We start from the raw sequence: 15,731 nt of genomic DNA, 5'->3' as shown, positions 1-15,731 counted from the left end.
GAGGCGACAGAAGTTATCGAGGTTAGGGATTGCAATTGACAGTTGTCATTTTTCATAAGCGTCCTTAGCAACTGTCATTAAGAAATCTTAGTATATGTTATTGAGTCACTTTGAGAAATTATCCAGGTTAAGGATTACAATTGACAGTTGTCATTTTTCATAAAAGCGTCCTTAACAACTGTCATTAAGAAATCTTAGTAAATGTCATTGAGTCACTTTGAGGCAACAGAAGATATCCAGGTTAGGGATTACAATTGACAGTTGTCATTTTTCATAAAAGCGTCCTTAGTAACTGTCATTAAGAAATCTTAGTAAATGTCATTGAGCCACTTTGAGGCGACAGAAGTTATCCAGGTTAAGGATTACAATTGAAAGTTGTAATTTTTCGTAAAAGCGTCCTTAGTAAATGTCATTAAGAAATCTTAGTAAATGTCATTGAGTCACTTTGAGGCGACAGAAGTTACCCAAGTTAGGGATTGCAATTGACAGTTGTCATTTTTCAGAAGCGTCCTTAGTAACTGTCATTAAGAAATCTTAGTAAATGTCATTGAGCCACTTTGAGGCGACAGAAGATATCCAGGTTAAGGATTGCAATTGACAGTTGTCATTTTTCTTATAAGCGTCCTTAGCAACTGTCATTAATAAATCTTAGTAAATGTCATTGAGTCACTTTCAGGCGACAGAAGTTATCCAGGTTAAGGATTACAATTGACAGTTGTCATTTTTCATAAAAGCGTCGTTAGTAACTGTCATTAAGATATCTTAGTAAATGTCATTGAGTCACTTTGAGATGACAAAAGTTATCGAGGTTAGGGATTACAATTGACAGTTGTCATTTTCCTTAGCAACTGTCATTAAATTCATAGCGACCTTAAGGTTTCCCATAGAACTGGAGCAGTGCCTATTACATCATTTATTTCGTAGCAGTTTGAATGGATTCTTATCAAATTTCATATCAACCTTGAAGATAACTGCAGTTGCTTTGAGATGTCATTGAGCAATGATTTCTAGATGACAGTTGTCATTGAGCAATGTTTTCCTGATGACAGTTGTCATTGAGCAATGATTTCCTGATGACAGTTATCATTTGTAATACAATATTTGTAATAAAAGCGTCCTTAGCAACTGTCATTGAATTCATAGCAACGTTTTAGGGTAACTTACATAACTGAAGTCAACTGTGATGTCAAGAAAAAACAAAAGTTTGATATCAGTTATGGTTTCTATAGCAACCGCAAGATTTCTTGATATTGAATTAAAATAGGTGTGTTTAGATTAGATTGATTTTATCTAGGAGCGTTTTGTTGTGATGTTTCCTTCTCAAATATTATCGAATTTGCTTGTATCAACAAGTCTGCGTAAATACAAAAAAGAAAGTGTGGGCAAGCGTAGGATGCGTTTACATGAGGTGTAGTTGTAAAAATATAAATTGGCAATGGGATATTCGATTCGATGAAAGAAAATGGACGAAAACAAGTGGAAACAAGAGTGAAAAAAAGAAGGAGAATACAGATTCCAGCGGCGCGTTGCGTTCCATCGTCTGTGGATGTCTAGCTTGTATTGGGTTCAGCCTTCTTGGCTCCTCTCCAACTCCAAATATCATCTATCCACCACTCTTTCTCTCATCCGTGTTTTACTATTTCGTTCCTTCTTTGTTGCCGATTCTGCTGCTGCTGCTGCTCTCTTTGGCTATGATGTATGTGGTAGCAGCGGCAGCAGCAGCAGCAGCAGCAAAAGCGGATCTCGTGCGCAGAGTTTGGGCAGTTCAAAATCCGTCGCGATGCAGAATCCACGCGTCTACGGGAAGCTCGTCCTTTCCGCATTCATCGAGAACATCTCGTTCCGGTTTCACTGTCTACCCATAGTCGCGATCTGTCTCATCTTGCTAATCTAGCACAAAAAGTTTAGCAATACTAATCGGATGACTAGTTTCTAAGATCTATAGTTTTAGTTTGTAGAAGACTGGACGAGAGTCGCAACATTTCCAAAATGGAATATTCGCTATGCTTTTTGAAAAGATGTCCAGTCTCATTCTTCCATTCACCGGTAAACTAACTTACTTATAATTTTATGTACACTTCCTAACTCATTATAAAATGATAACTTAATAACTTCTCAAGAAAATTACTTGTCATAAAAGAAGCGTTACAATTTTTTGTTTTCTTTTTAACCATTTTTTTTGTCCATTTGACAGTAGTAGTCAAAACTTTTTTTTCTAACCTCAATAGAAATAGATTTTTTTGTTGTTGTCCATTTTGTTTTTGTTCATATGTCAGTTGTCAATCAAATCATACATTTTTATAACCTCAACAGAAAAAAAAATTGATTTATGACATTTTGAGAAAACAAAATTATTAGAAATACGAATTAGTGTATTATCTTTGTTATTAAGTTTTTTTCGTTGCAAGCGCATTCACTATTATAATCCGCATTGCAGTAGATATGCAGCGCTTCGTAAAGTGAAAACAAATTGCTTCTTAATTAACTTAATTAAAATTCTTCCATAAATTCAATTGTTAATTGTAAATGGCAATTTGGTTGCATACGTAAACAATGCATTATAATAATAACATGAAAACGCAACAAAAACAAAAGCGAGAAAATGAAAGGCGAACTCTGCTGAGGCGCAGCACGCTTTGATCTGCCAACAGCAATTTTAATTGGACTTTTGTGCGTTTAATTTAACTGTTAAGTTAACAATATTTTGTTTATCAAATCTTGCATTTAATACATGAAGCATGGTTTTATGAATATTATGTAAAAATAGAATTTTAATTTAAAAAAAAAACTGTTTGCATCGTTCGATAAAAGAATGTTAATGGATGAAACGTTCGAGAAATTTCCACGAACTGTAATATCTAAAATTTGCTTTTCTCCTGAATTAGAGTAGGCTTTTATCGAAAATTCGATATTAGTTAAGACAAAAAAAAATGAACTTCGCAGTCTAGCCAGAAGCAAATATTATTGCTATGGAAACGATGAGATTCTCCATTAATCACGGGAGAAGCGGAGCAGAGCAGGCGCGGCGCCGCAACAAACATATCACGAAGCGCAACCAGAGAGAGCATTTGTTTCATTTGTTTATCGTAGCCATATTTGCGTGTTGCCCGTGGAAACAACAAAACACATACCAACTATTCCTAATACATTAATGTTCGATCGTAGTTTACTCACGAATTCCGAACGAATTTTCCTTCTGTTCGTTTCTCACGCTAATTGCGCCGGTGCCAAATACGGATCGATGAATTATTGAAAACCCTATTGCATAATTACACAAACAGATTTGATCATCAATCTCAATTGAATTGAATCATCCTTTTTGCAATAAATAAGCATGCAAATTTCGTAAGCAATTTTGGTTCATCGATGAATCACAGATGGCGTCACTTTAAGATATTAAGTATCACTTTTAACTTTTATAAAGTACAAAATAACGATTGTAGATGGCGTTTCGATAATAATTTTAGTTTTTTTTTTCTTATTTTGTTTCAGATTCGTCGGTGGTAAATGTGCGATTATTTCCAAAATAAAAATAAGTGCCTCGATCCTTTCCCTTCGGTTTTAAAGTAATTTTTTGATACAGCATTTATTTAATTTGTAGCAAAATATATTTGCTACTTTTGAAATTTTATTTATTTTTTCTTAAAATTTAGTAGTCTTAATTAATTAATTAATTAATAATGAGCGATCTGTCCGATCTGCTGTCCCCCGGGGGCGGCGGCGGCGGCGACGAGATCGCCGAAGACGCGCGTTCTACGGCCGGAAGTGAACGGTCGACGAGCAGCGCGCGTTCCGGCATTCCGAAATTCTCCGGAAGTCAGTCCAGGCCCGGATCGAGGATCGGGCAGGCGACGGGAGCTTCGAGCAAGTTCGCTTTGCCGCCGACAGGATGCAGCACACCAAAAAGTAAGTCTTTTTTGTTTATTTTGACATTGACAGATAGATACGAAACGCTTCTCGTTTTTGTTTCGTTTCTCATATTTTCGTTTTCCAATTGGATCAGTTCAAACACGATGATTTATTCATAAAAGAAATAAAATAATTTGTAGGCAACCTAATTGACGTTACATTCAAACGTCAATTGACAATTGTTTTTTTTTAACAATTGACGTCTTAAAGAGATTTTGTTTTTGAACTGATCAAGTATTACAAATTGATTTTCTTTTGGAAAATCGAAGTTTGCTAAATAATGCGGTAAGTGTACGAATTCGCTTGTTTGTCTTTATTTAGTTTTATTTTTTTTGTGTGTGTGCGTTTCCAATTTAAATTATTTGCATATAAAGAGAGTAGTTTTTTTTTCTTGATTTTATATCTAATCATCAATAATTTCATACAAAGTCTAGTAATTTTTTATTATTTCGCGTTGTCTAACCTGCATAAAAATAATTTGTTTCTCGAATGTAGATGGAGACACCATGTGTTATATAACAATATACAATTGATATGTTTGTTGCATATACTGCTGTAAGATATGAGACACTTAGGCTACTTTACACGAATTATAAAACATTCAAACTGTCATCTGCAGATTCAATATCAAAATTATTAACAAATATTATTGACTTAGGTACATTACGCAATCAGTAATTCGTAAAATTACTGAACAATTTCAATTTGACAACTATTAGGTACAACATGTGTCACAGATACTTTGTTTCTTGAATGTAGATGGAAGCACTATCGGTGTTACGTAACAATACAAATGGTAATTAATTGTTATGTTTGTTGCATATACTACTATCAGATATGAGCCTTATTCAATTTCGAAATTATTAACAAATATTATTGACTTAGATACATTACAAAACCAGTAATTTGTTAAATTATTGAACAATTTCAATGTGACAACTATTACGTACAACATGTGTCATAGATACTTTGTTTCTTGAATGTAGATGGAGGCACTATCGTCGTTACGTAACAATACAAATGGCAATTAATTGTTATGTTTGTTGCATATACTAATGTCAGATATGAGCAATATTCAATTTCGAAATTATTAACAAATATTATTGACTTAGATACATTACAAAACCAGTAATTTGTTAAATTATTGAACAATTTCAATGTGACAACTATCACTTACACCATGTGTCATTGATACTTTGTTTCTTGAATGAAGATGGAGGCACTATCGGTGTGACGTAACCATACAAATGGTAATTAATTGTTATGTTTGTTGCATATACTAATGTCAGATATGAGCAATATTCAATTTCGAAATTATTAACAAATATTATTGACTTAGATACATTACAAAACCAGTAATTTGTTAAATTATTGAACAATTTCAATGTGACAACTATTACGTACAACATGTGTCATAGATACTTTGTTTCTTGAATGCAGATGGAGGCACTGTCGGTGTTACGTAACGATATAAATGTTAATTAATTGATATGTTTGTTGCATATACTACTGTTAGGTATGAGCCTTATTCAATTTCGAAATTATTAACAAATATTATTGACTTAGATACATTACAAAACCAGTAATTTGTTAAATTATCGAACAATTTCAATGTGACAACTATTACGTACAACATGTGTCATAGATAATTTGTTTCTTGAATGCAGATGGAGGCACTATCGTTGTTACGTAACGATATAAATAGCAATTAATTGATATGTTTGTTGCATATACTAATGTCAGATATGAGCCATATTCAATTTCAAAATTATTAACAAATATTATTGACTTAGATACATTACAAAACCAGTAATTTGTTAAATTATCGAACAATTTCAATGTGTCAACTATTACTTACAACATGTGTCATAGATACTTTGTTTCTTGAATGTAGATGGAAGCATTATCGGTGTTACGTAAGGATACAAATGTTAATTAATTGTTATGTTTGTTGCATATACTAATATCAGATATGAGCCATATTCAATTTCAAAATTATTAACAAATATTATTGACTTAGATACATTTCAAAACTAGTAATTTGTAAAATTATTGAACAATTTCAATGTGACAACTATTACGTACATCATGTGTCATAGATAATTTATTTTTTGAATGCAGATGGAGGCACTATCGGTGTTACGTAACGATACAAATTTTAATTAATTGATATGTTTGTTGCATATACTACTACTGTTAGATATGAGCCATAATCAATTTCAGAATTATTACCAAATATTATTGACTTGGATAATTACGAAATCAGTAATTTGTAAATTTATTGAACAATTTCAATGTGACAACTATTACGTACAACATGTGTCATTGATACTTTGTTTCTTGAATGTAGATGGAGGCACTATCCGTGTTACGTAACAATACAAATGTTAATTAATTGATATGTTTGGTTGCATAAACAAAAGTTTTTTATATCATTGTCATAATTACTTAATGCTTAATTTTAATTTAAAGAAAGCAGATCAATATTACATAATAAGTTTTTCATAAGTTTTGTTTAAAAATATCATAATTAAATTACATAATTTATAAATTAGTTTCTATAGAAACCGTAAATGACAGATAAATATAGGTTAGGTTTTTTTTTTAAGTAAAACTAAATAGAAACCGGTAGTAGTTCTTTTTGTTTTTGTTGTTTTGGATCGTGTATTTGGAGCGCGTTTCTTCTTCCCGCTTCTGGTCTTTCTTTCTTTCGACATGAATTGAATTGTAGAAATGTTGGGGACGTGGGTGTTTAGAAGGAAAGCGTCTGAGAATCGGATACGTTATGGTTGTGGAACGAAGAATGTAATACGTTTTTGGTGTATATAAAAAAAGAGAGTAGACGAATGATCGAGTGGGCGACGAAACGTCATCTCTGGTAAACAGATTAATTCGCGATTTCCTTCTGCAAGACGCCCCATTTCATTGGAATCGTAAAGAAAAAAACGATTTTGGAAGACAACAATTTCTTAAAATCGCATTCAATTCATTCCAATTGATTCAATTCACATAAATTTCTTGTTTGATTATTTGAACTGTCACTGCCATTAGATGCGGTTACTTTAAATGTGACCAACTTAAATCAGTTACGTCAATTATAAATTTGTCACTAACAAACAAACAAAAAATGACAGGAATGTAACTATTTCAACACATTTGAAATGTATATATTTGTTTTGTTTTTGTTGATTGTGGGCGAGATTATTAAATCTCAGTAGTCATTGAAAAAAAAAGAAGCACAAAAGAAGAAGAAAAAAACAAAACACAAATCATCGGAATTACGTGGATTTTGAAAACGAACAAAAAAAAACAATGGACAAGTAATTTTATGCAACACCCGCACACTTGACCACGTGAAGTCACCTGAAAACGGACAAGACAAACACTTTGAAACAGTTGGAATTAATGCATATTATATCATCGCATTTGCGTCTTTACAAAATAATAAAAATTATTATACGAAATTGTAATTTGCATCTGTTGCTCGAACGCATTACATTTTCATTTAAATAATCCTTTCATTTGTAACAATAACAAAAACAATCGTTTATTATAATTTACAAATTTTTCACATTTTTCTTTTTGTTAATAACTCCAAAGTTATAAAACTTTTTCAATATTTTATTTTTACATCAGAAGCGCTTTTTTGTTGCGCTTACTTTGATGTTTTTGATATTGCTTAATGTAAATTAATTTTTCGAATATAGCGATTTTTTCAAATATTTTTGTATTTTTTTTAATTAACTCGAAAATTTTAAAACTTTTTTAACAATTTCTTTTTTGATTAAAAGCGGTCTTTAAATGCGCTCACGTGGATATAATTACTGTTACTTAATTCAAATTAATCTTCGAGATATGGTAGATTTTTGATGATAAATTTATAACAAAAAAAATATCTGATTTTCTAAATAAATTCATACGATCTTTTATAGACTATAAGCTAAGATTTTGCAGCTTTGTTCGCGTTTTTCCTTCGTTTGCAGAAATGAATACATTCTTCTCAAATACGGTCCTCATCCTCAACATTCCATCAGTTTCTTTGTGCGACCGCTCGACCCGTTTAGAAGGTATAATCGAAAATGATAAATAAATACATTCGCAAATGTTGCAAAGTTTTCGCGCTGCATTTCACGTCCATCGATGTCTGCTGTTTCAGTCAGTGCCTTTCAAATCTTAACTGCGCACGATCAGAACTCCTCCTCTTATCTTTTGTTTCTATCTCTCTCTCTCTCTCTCTCTCACTTCAACCAATCAGACATTCCCGACTTCACCAAACCCATTCAACAACAATCCGTCGACAACTCCGGTTGTTTCATTCCTCATTCTCCATTTCCATAACAACCACAAACAACAACAACAAAAATAAAACAATAATAATTACACTCATCTGTCTACAAATAAACCAGCCAACTCGGATCTAAAATCCAGGATTTTTATAAATTTTCGTTTCGATAAAAGTTCAAGTTTTTTTGTTTGGAGATGAGTTATCGCGGTGAGTACACACACACACACACGTAGGATATTTCTAATAACCCAAAAACACCAATAAAAAAATCTTGCACTAAAGAAAATGACCAAAAAAAACTACATCAATTATATTAATTAATACGATTATTGCATACAATTTGTGTGTGGGAAATTGCATTCTTTTTTTTTTGTATTTAATAAGCAATTACTTGCACAACTTTTATGAACTTCCAATAATAAACACACGTTTGAAATGTGAGCAGATCGTGGGATTCGCGGTGATCCCATCAATTGTGCAATTTGCAGAAAACATTACTTAAGTTCACTTTACTTAACTATAAAATAGTCTTTGGTTTTAACGATTTTTTATTAAATTTTGTTATATTTGTTCTAAATCACTTAAAATTTAGAAAAGTGCAATTTTTATTATCATTTTGTAATCTTTAATCATAAAAAAAATAAGTTATTTGATGAAGAGAAATTTTTGTACTTTCTATAGAAAAATCTAGTAGGCAATTCAATTTTTAACTCAAAAAATGCGAATTTATTGGAAAAAAAGAGAAACTCGTTGAATAAAACAAATTTTCCTTTTTTGTTTTGTGTGTATTGAAACTAACACATTTGATTTTTTTTGCTTATAAATTATAAAGTTTTTCATCTCGGAAAATTCTCAACATTCTAAAAAAAAAAACAACAAATAACAGCATTAACTAAGTAAAAAATAAGAATAAAGTGAGTGGGTTTTGTTTTTATATAGAAACCATGGAAACAAAGGAAAAATTTTGTTATTGGAAAGTTTTGTTTTTTTTTGTTAGAAATATGCATTCGTTGCTAATTCATTCTTGACTAATTTATTCAATAATTATCGTACTTTTTTTTTCCAATAAGATTCATGTTGATTAATCGCACATGTTCATGAAGAATCTATATGATTTCTTAATTTTTGTTTTTATTAGTTACATTAATTGTTAAAATAATTTTAGTTGGTAATAAAACTATGTCTGTCAATTATTTTGTTTCTAAGCAAACAAATGTTTTGATTAGTTCTATTAATTGTTAATATCGTTTCAGTTGGTAATGAAACGTAAATTTCAGTTGGTATTTCTCCAAAAAATGACGTTAATGTGACATTGTTTAGTAATATTTTTCAAAACAAACGAAATTCCGCAAATAACAACATACGTCAACTGTGCGGGGGTTTATTGAATGAAACGTGATTCGTGGGTTTTCCGAACAGGTGACATAATGTGGAGGTAAATTGAAAATGTGAAGCGTAAAATAATAATAATATAAGAGATAGAGACACGCGGAGAACAGATAATAATTATTGTCATTAAACCCACGTCGAGTGTTTAACTGTTAACCAAACAGCAGAGGTCTTTTATTAAAACGTTATTATTAAACTTTGTGAATGGAATGTTCTTCGAGTGTTTATGACGGAATCGGCTAACTGTTAATTTCTTATTCATTCTTACGCTCTGTTTTCAGAGCATGTAATTCGTAAAATTACGCGAAGATAAGATTCGTTTCGTTTTCATCACTATTTTTAGACAGCAACTTTTATTTCGGAAAACGTGTAAACAAATGACTCGAAGAGTTTTGATCCCATTTTTTTTATTTGTTTGTTTGTTAGTATTTTCATGTTTTGATCTGATTTTGTTTCTCTATACTGTTTTGTTTATTCGTTGTTTTCAATTTGACATTTGACGTCAACAAATTAAGATTTTGTTTTATAATGCACTGTTTTGTTTATTCATTGTTTTCAATTTGACGTTTACTTTGACGTTTTTACTTTACTTCAAACGAATTATGATTTTGTTTCACAAAATGGAATCCGTTTCTATATGTTTTGTTTTCAATTTGACGTTTACTTTGACATTTGACGTTTCTTACTTTACGTCAAAGAAATTAGGATTTTGTTTTCAAATGGAATCTGTTTCTATACAGTTTTGTTTATTCATTATTTTCGATTTGACGTTTTTACGTTTGACATTTGACGTTTTTACTTTATGTCTAACGAATTATGATTTTGTTTTAAAATTGAGTCTGTTTCGATATGTTTAGTTTTCAATTTGACGTTTCATACTTTACTTCAAACAAATTAGTATTTTCTTTTCGAACGAAATCTGTTTCTATACTGTTTTGTTTATTCATTATTTTCAATTTGACGTTTTTACGTTTTACCTCAAAAAATTGATGCTTTTGTTTCTCAAACTGGAATCGTTTTTTTTTTATGTTTCGTTTAATCATTGTTTTAAATTTGACGTTTACTTTGACGTTTGACATTTTTGCTTTACGTCAAACGAATTACGATTTTGTTTTAAAATGAAATCCGTTTCTATATGTTTTGTTTTCAATTTGACGTTTACTTTGACGTTTGACGTTTCTTACTTTACGTCATTAAATTGGAATTTTCATTTAAAATCTAATAGATCTTTATACATTTTGTTTATTCATTATTTACAATTTAACGTTTTACGTCAAACAATTTGTGCTTTTGTTTCTCAAACTGGAATCGGTTTTTTACGTTTTGTTTATTCATTGCTTTAAATTTGACATTTGACGTTTTTAATTTATGTCAAACAAATTATGATTTTGTTTCACAAAATGGAATCTGTTTCTATATGTTTTGTTTTCAATTTGACGTTTAACATTTGACGTTTTTATTTTACGTCAAACTAATTACGATTGTATTTTAAAATAAAATCAGTTTCTATATGTTTTGTTTTCAATTTGACGTTCACTTTGACATTTGACGTTTCTTACTTTGCGTCAAACAAATTACGATTTTGTTTTCAAACGGAATCTGCTTCTATACTGTTTTCTTTATTCATTGTTTTCAATTTGACGTTTTTACGTTTTACGTCAAAAAATTGGAATTTTGATTTAAAATGGAATAGATCTGTATATATTTTGTTTATTCATTATTTTTAACGTTTTACGCTTTTCTTTCTCAAACTGGAATCGGTTTTTTATGTTTTGTTTATTCATTGCTCTAAATTTGACGTTTGACATTTGACGTTTTTACTTTACGTCAAACAAATTATGATTTTGTTTCACAAAATGAAATCCGTTTCTGTATGTTTTGTTTTCAATTTGACGTTTGACGTTTTCTTTGGTTATATCTTGATGTGATATAACAAAACAGAACAAATGAAAATTTAATCTTAACTAGTAATCTAGATAGCGATGAAGTGCAGTTTGATGTTGCAAACCTAGGCGATTGATGCGTTTCTGCGTTTGCAACGCGATTGATTTATATTGGTTCTTAAACGCTTCTCCAAAAGGAGTTACAAGAATCGGTTAATTGCACAACCCGCGATGAATACGCAAGGAGCGCGTCTTCTGCGCGCCATGAATTATGCAACGACTTTCAGTTACGACCGTTTCAAATTCAAACGTACCAATTCGATCCGAAAATAGTACGAAAATCTACTACATTATTATTTAATTATGTTCATCAATCAAACGTAAATCATTCATTTTTTTTTTGGTTAATCGGTATTCAAATTACGTTCGCGTTAAGATTGATGTGCATTTGTTTGTTTGTTATTGTTGCACTTTCGTGGGCGCGTTTCTGGAACAACTCCTTGACACTTCGCTACGATCCGTCTCTCTCTTTATCTATCACCTAGGCAACTGTCGAAGGTCAGACGTGATCCTTCTTGATCCCATTACAGTATTGTCTACTCTTTTTTTTCTTTACAATCTCGTGGGTGGCCGAAAGCGTAATTAACAACAATCGACGGAAAAAGGCAAAGAAAAAGCACTAAACTTCCGATTTGCCATTGTTCTCTCGCCGGTTACATAAACCGTATCATCATCAACGACGTTGCCTTTGTTTCATTCAATTCCATCTGTCACTTTTGACAGTGACAGTTCTTTTACGTCAATTTTTGATTGCATTGTTTTAAGTTCGAAATCATCATTGAACTGCCATAATTCTTCATTATCACATATCGTTTTCTTAACTAAACAATAACTCACTCTATTTGAAAGGTAAATTCTTATAAAACACATCAACGTTTCAATTCCACTTGTCATTTTTTTGACAGTTTGTAACTGTCAATTCCACTTGTCATTGAATTGACAGTTCGTAACTGTCAATTCAATTAGTTGTATAACCAATAAAACATGTTGTTTTCTTAACATTAAATTCAATTGTTTATTAATACTTTATTAATTATTTTCAAGTTGACATTGCTTTTTACACATTTTCATGTTTACTTTCTAAACGCGAGTAGATAAACACAGATTTTGTTTAAGTTTTCAAAGATGTTTGTCTCGTCGCAAATTTCATACGATTCCTCCGGATTTAACGGCTGTTTTTCCGCCAAAGAAATGTTGTCATTCCGTTATTTCTTCGCTGTCGCAAAAAGATCCTACGCACATATGAGAAAACAAATGTGACAAATCGAAGCCTTCTAGAATAATAATACGTAATTGGAAAATTGATTTAATTGCTTTTGTTTTTTGTAATCTAGATCAAATAAAGTTGCATAACTCTAGGAGTTTTCCACGTTAATAATAATAATAACAACAACGATTAACATGAATACGATAATTCGTTTTTCTTATTGTTGTGCAAGGATTTGTTCGGTGCGTAAAGTCGCAAATCCAATTAAATTAGCGAATGTTGAAATAACTGTGAAAACAGTTTAATATTTGGGTTAATAATTAGAGTGAGTGGAAATAGTTTGCGAGAATTGTAAAGTCTAAATAATATGAAACGAGTGTTGTTTTTTTTTTGTCTTATAACAGCACAAACAATTTATTGAACTTTCGAAATGGCAAATTTATGTACTATTAGGAGAAGGAAACGAAAAAGAAAAAAGGAGCAGCAGCAAGGAGAGAAAACAAGCCTTAAAACAACATTTACTCTTTGATTACGCGATCCGCCTTAAAGTGCATTCCTTTGAAAGTTCACGTAGCGTAGAGAGGAGAAAATGTATTAAAAAAAATAAACGAAAATTTAATGGAAATTTGTTCATTTGTTCGATCGTGGAAGGAATTTTCCGATCGTAGGTGACGACGTCCGCCCGTAAAACGTAAACAAAACGCGAAACGTCGACCACAACAATAATAACGAATTGCATCAGTGGTGGCGATGTTTACGCAACGCAGATACGTCGTGTATGGAAATTAGTTTTTCGCGAGAATTTGTTGATGGTTTCCATGGAAATACGCTTTCGAAATGACAGGAGAAGAAGAAAAAAAACAAATATGTCGTCGAAGAAACAAAAAAAAAACAAAAAACAGTATTAATTGTCAAACTTCAAAACAACATGATTTTTATGGAAATTATTTTAAAAATTTCGTAATTTTTCATTAAGGAAACATATAATTAAATTTGTAGTGTTGCTATGGTGATTTATATAATTACTAAATCATACGAAATACAATAGTTATGTTTAAGGTTACCATGGAGATGATTAATACGGTCACGTAATCGGTGGACAAAGATTTGCCTTGCAAAGTATTTAGAGATTAGCGAAAATTTACAAAATTTCAAGGTGATCGAAATGCATTTTGTTTTATCATTCTTGCTACTAATTAATGTCAGGTTATTATTGTTGTTGTTGTTATTGCTTGTTTTCTGCCATTACCGTTATAACGAGAACATAAAATAAAAATGATGATGATGTTTATGCATAACGTTTCCATGGATGCAAAACAATGTTTCGTTTCGTCGCCGCCGCCGCCTTATGCAACGGATTTGAAAATCCTCATAACCTCACATCTATTAATTAACAAATGGCGGAGCGTGACCAAAAACAAAACATAAAACAAAAGTATGTAGTAGTTTCTGGAAATATTCCTTTCAAGATTACAAGTGTTCATATCTATCTTATCTAAATTAGTGTATATTTATCTCTAGTATTAACGAAACTCATATAAAATTCAAGTTTAAGTTACTTAATTCTAAGAATTTCTAATTGCTTTATCGTGCAGATTGTAAATTTGCATTTGTTTCATGGCAATCTTCGATTGGATCAAAATTTTCAATAATTTTCTTCGAGATAAAAGGAAACTCGTACAGTCGACTTGGTTGGTCTTTTGTGTTTACATTGCATTCCTCTGCAAGTAGGTCAGTCGTAAAACTGAACGGAATTCCCTGTTTCTTTTTGCAAAAATTCTATTACTCGTTTGATTCACTTAATTCCTAAACTATATAAATAGACTCTTAGAGTTTAGTAATTTGTTGACATAATTCGATATTTTTGTGCACTAACGTGGAGTATGAACTAGTCTCATTTTCTATTTTTTTTTTTAATTAAAATTCTCTCCATGAAATGCAATTTCCAACGATTTCGTTTCGTGAATGAACAAATGCAGCGATTCCAATGTCGCACTCTCGATGTGAACTTGACCCACAGACAAACGACTCCTTGATCCTCTTTTCCGTCTATTTTTAGTCGCCTACGTGATTTGTCTCCTCTTTTGTTTTCCATCTCTCTCTCTTTTCTTTATAACGAAATTTATTAAAAATATTCCATTTCTAGTCAATTCTTTACCTTTTCTCTTTTTATTTAAAAAGAAAAATTATTTCGTTTTGTTTTATTCACAAAAAAAAATCTTAAATAAACATTCCGCAAATATTCGTGAATGTTTTCACATCGGAATGCGTTCGTATGTTTATATACACATACGATTTCTGCGTTTATTTGATGAAGTTTATGGACTGTTCAGGGTGGAAACAAATAAATAACGTTTCTTTTTTTTCGTCGTGCCGAATTTTTTCGAGGAAGATTTACGATGTTTTTTTTTTTGTTTCTTTCGAAATCGCTTTTGATGAAGCGTTTATGGACTTCTGGAATTCCAGAATGACTAAATGCGAAGAATAGAGCGTGGCCATGAAAGAAACGTTAACATTTTGTTTTATCAACATTTTTTTTTGTTTTCTATTGAGGTTACGTCAGATTACATTTGACAGTCTTGTTTTGTTGACATAACAATGGGATGTCATAAAACAAACGTAAATATTTTGTTTTATCAACATTTTTTGTTTCCTATTTAGATTACGTATGATTATATTTGACAGTCTTGTTTTGTTGACATATCAACGGGATGTCATAAAACAAACGTAAACATTTTGTTTTATCAATATTTTTTTGTTTCCTATTGAGGTTATGTCAGATTACATTTGACAGTCTTGTTTTGTTAACCTAACAACGAAATGTCATGAAACAAACGTAAACATTTTGTTTTATCGACATTTTTTGTTTCCTATTGAGGTTACGTCAGATTACATTTGACAGTCTTATTTTGTTGACCTAACAACGTCATGATACAAACGTAAACATTTTGTTTTATCAACATTTTTTGTTTCCTATTGAGGTTACGTCAGATTATAT

General features: G+C 31.1%; 1 protein-coding gene across 10 annotated transcripts in view; it reads left to right on the top strand.

Moving 5' to 3' along the window:
- The first annotated feature begins 3,636 nt into the window (after nucleotides 1–3,636).
- LOC108560443 (restin homolog) overlaps nucleotides 3,637–15,731 on the top strand; it is a 19,482-nt gene continuing 7,387 nt past the window's right edge. For 5 of the 10 annotated variants that reach the window (XM_017917989.1, XM_017917992.1, XM_017917988.1 and 2 more), the window contains exon 1: nucleotides 8,173–8,401. In XM_017917989.1, the coding sequence (XP_017773478.1) occupies nucleotides 8,389–8,401 (13 nt within the window). In that variant the 5' untranslated portion in view covers nucleotides 8,173–8,388. Of the gene's footprint in view, nucleotides 3,907–8,172; nucleotides 8,402–15,731 lie in introns of those variants that run through there. The other 5 variants (XM_017917993.1, XM_017917990.1, XM_017917986.1 and 2 more) reach the window with 3 other exon arrangements.

The sequence above is a fragment of the Nicrophorus vespilloides genome, unplaced genomic scaffold (genome assembly GCF_001412225.1).
Source record: "Nicrophorus vespilloides isolate i.1.1-1 unplaced genomic scaffold, Nicve_v1.0, whole genome shotgun sequence".
Classification (NCBI taxonomy): domain Eukaryota; kingdom Metazoa; phylum Arthropoda; class Insecta; order Coleoptera; family Silphidae; genus Nicrophorus; species Nicrophorus vespilloides.
This window is presented reverse-complemented; position numbering and strand designations above follow the sequence as displayed.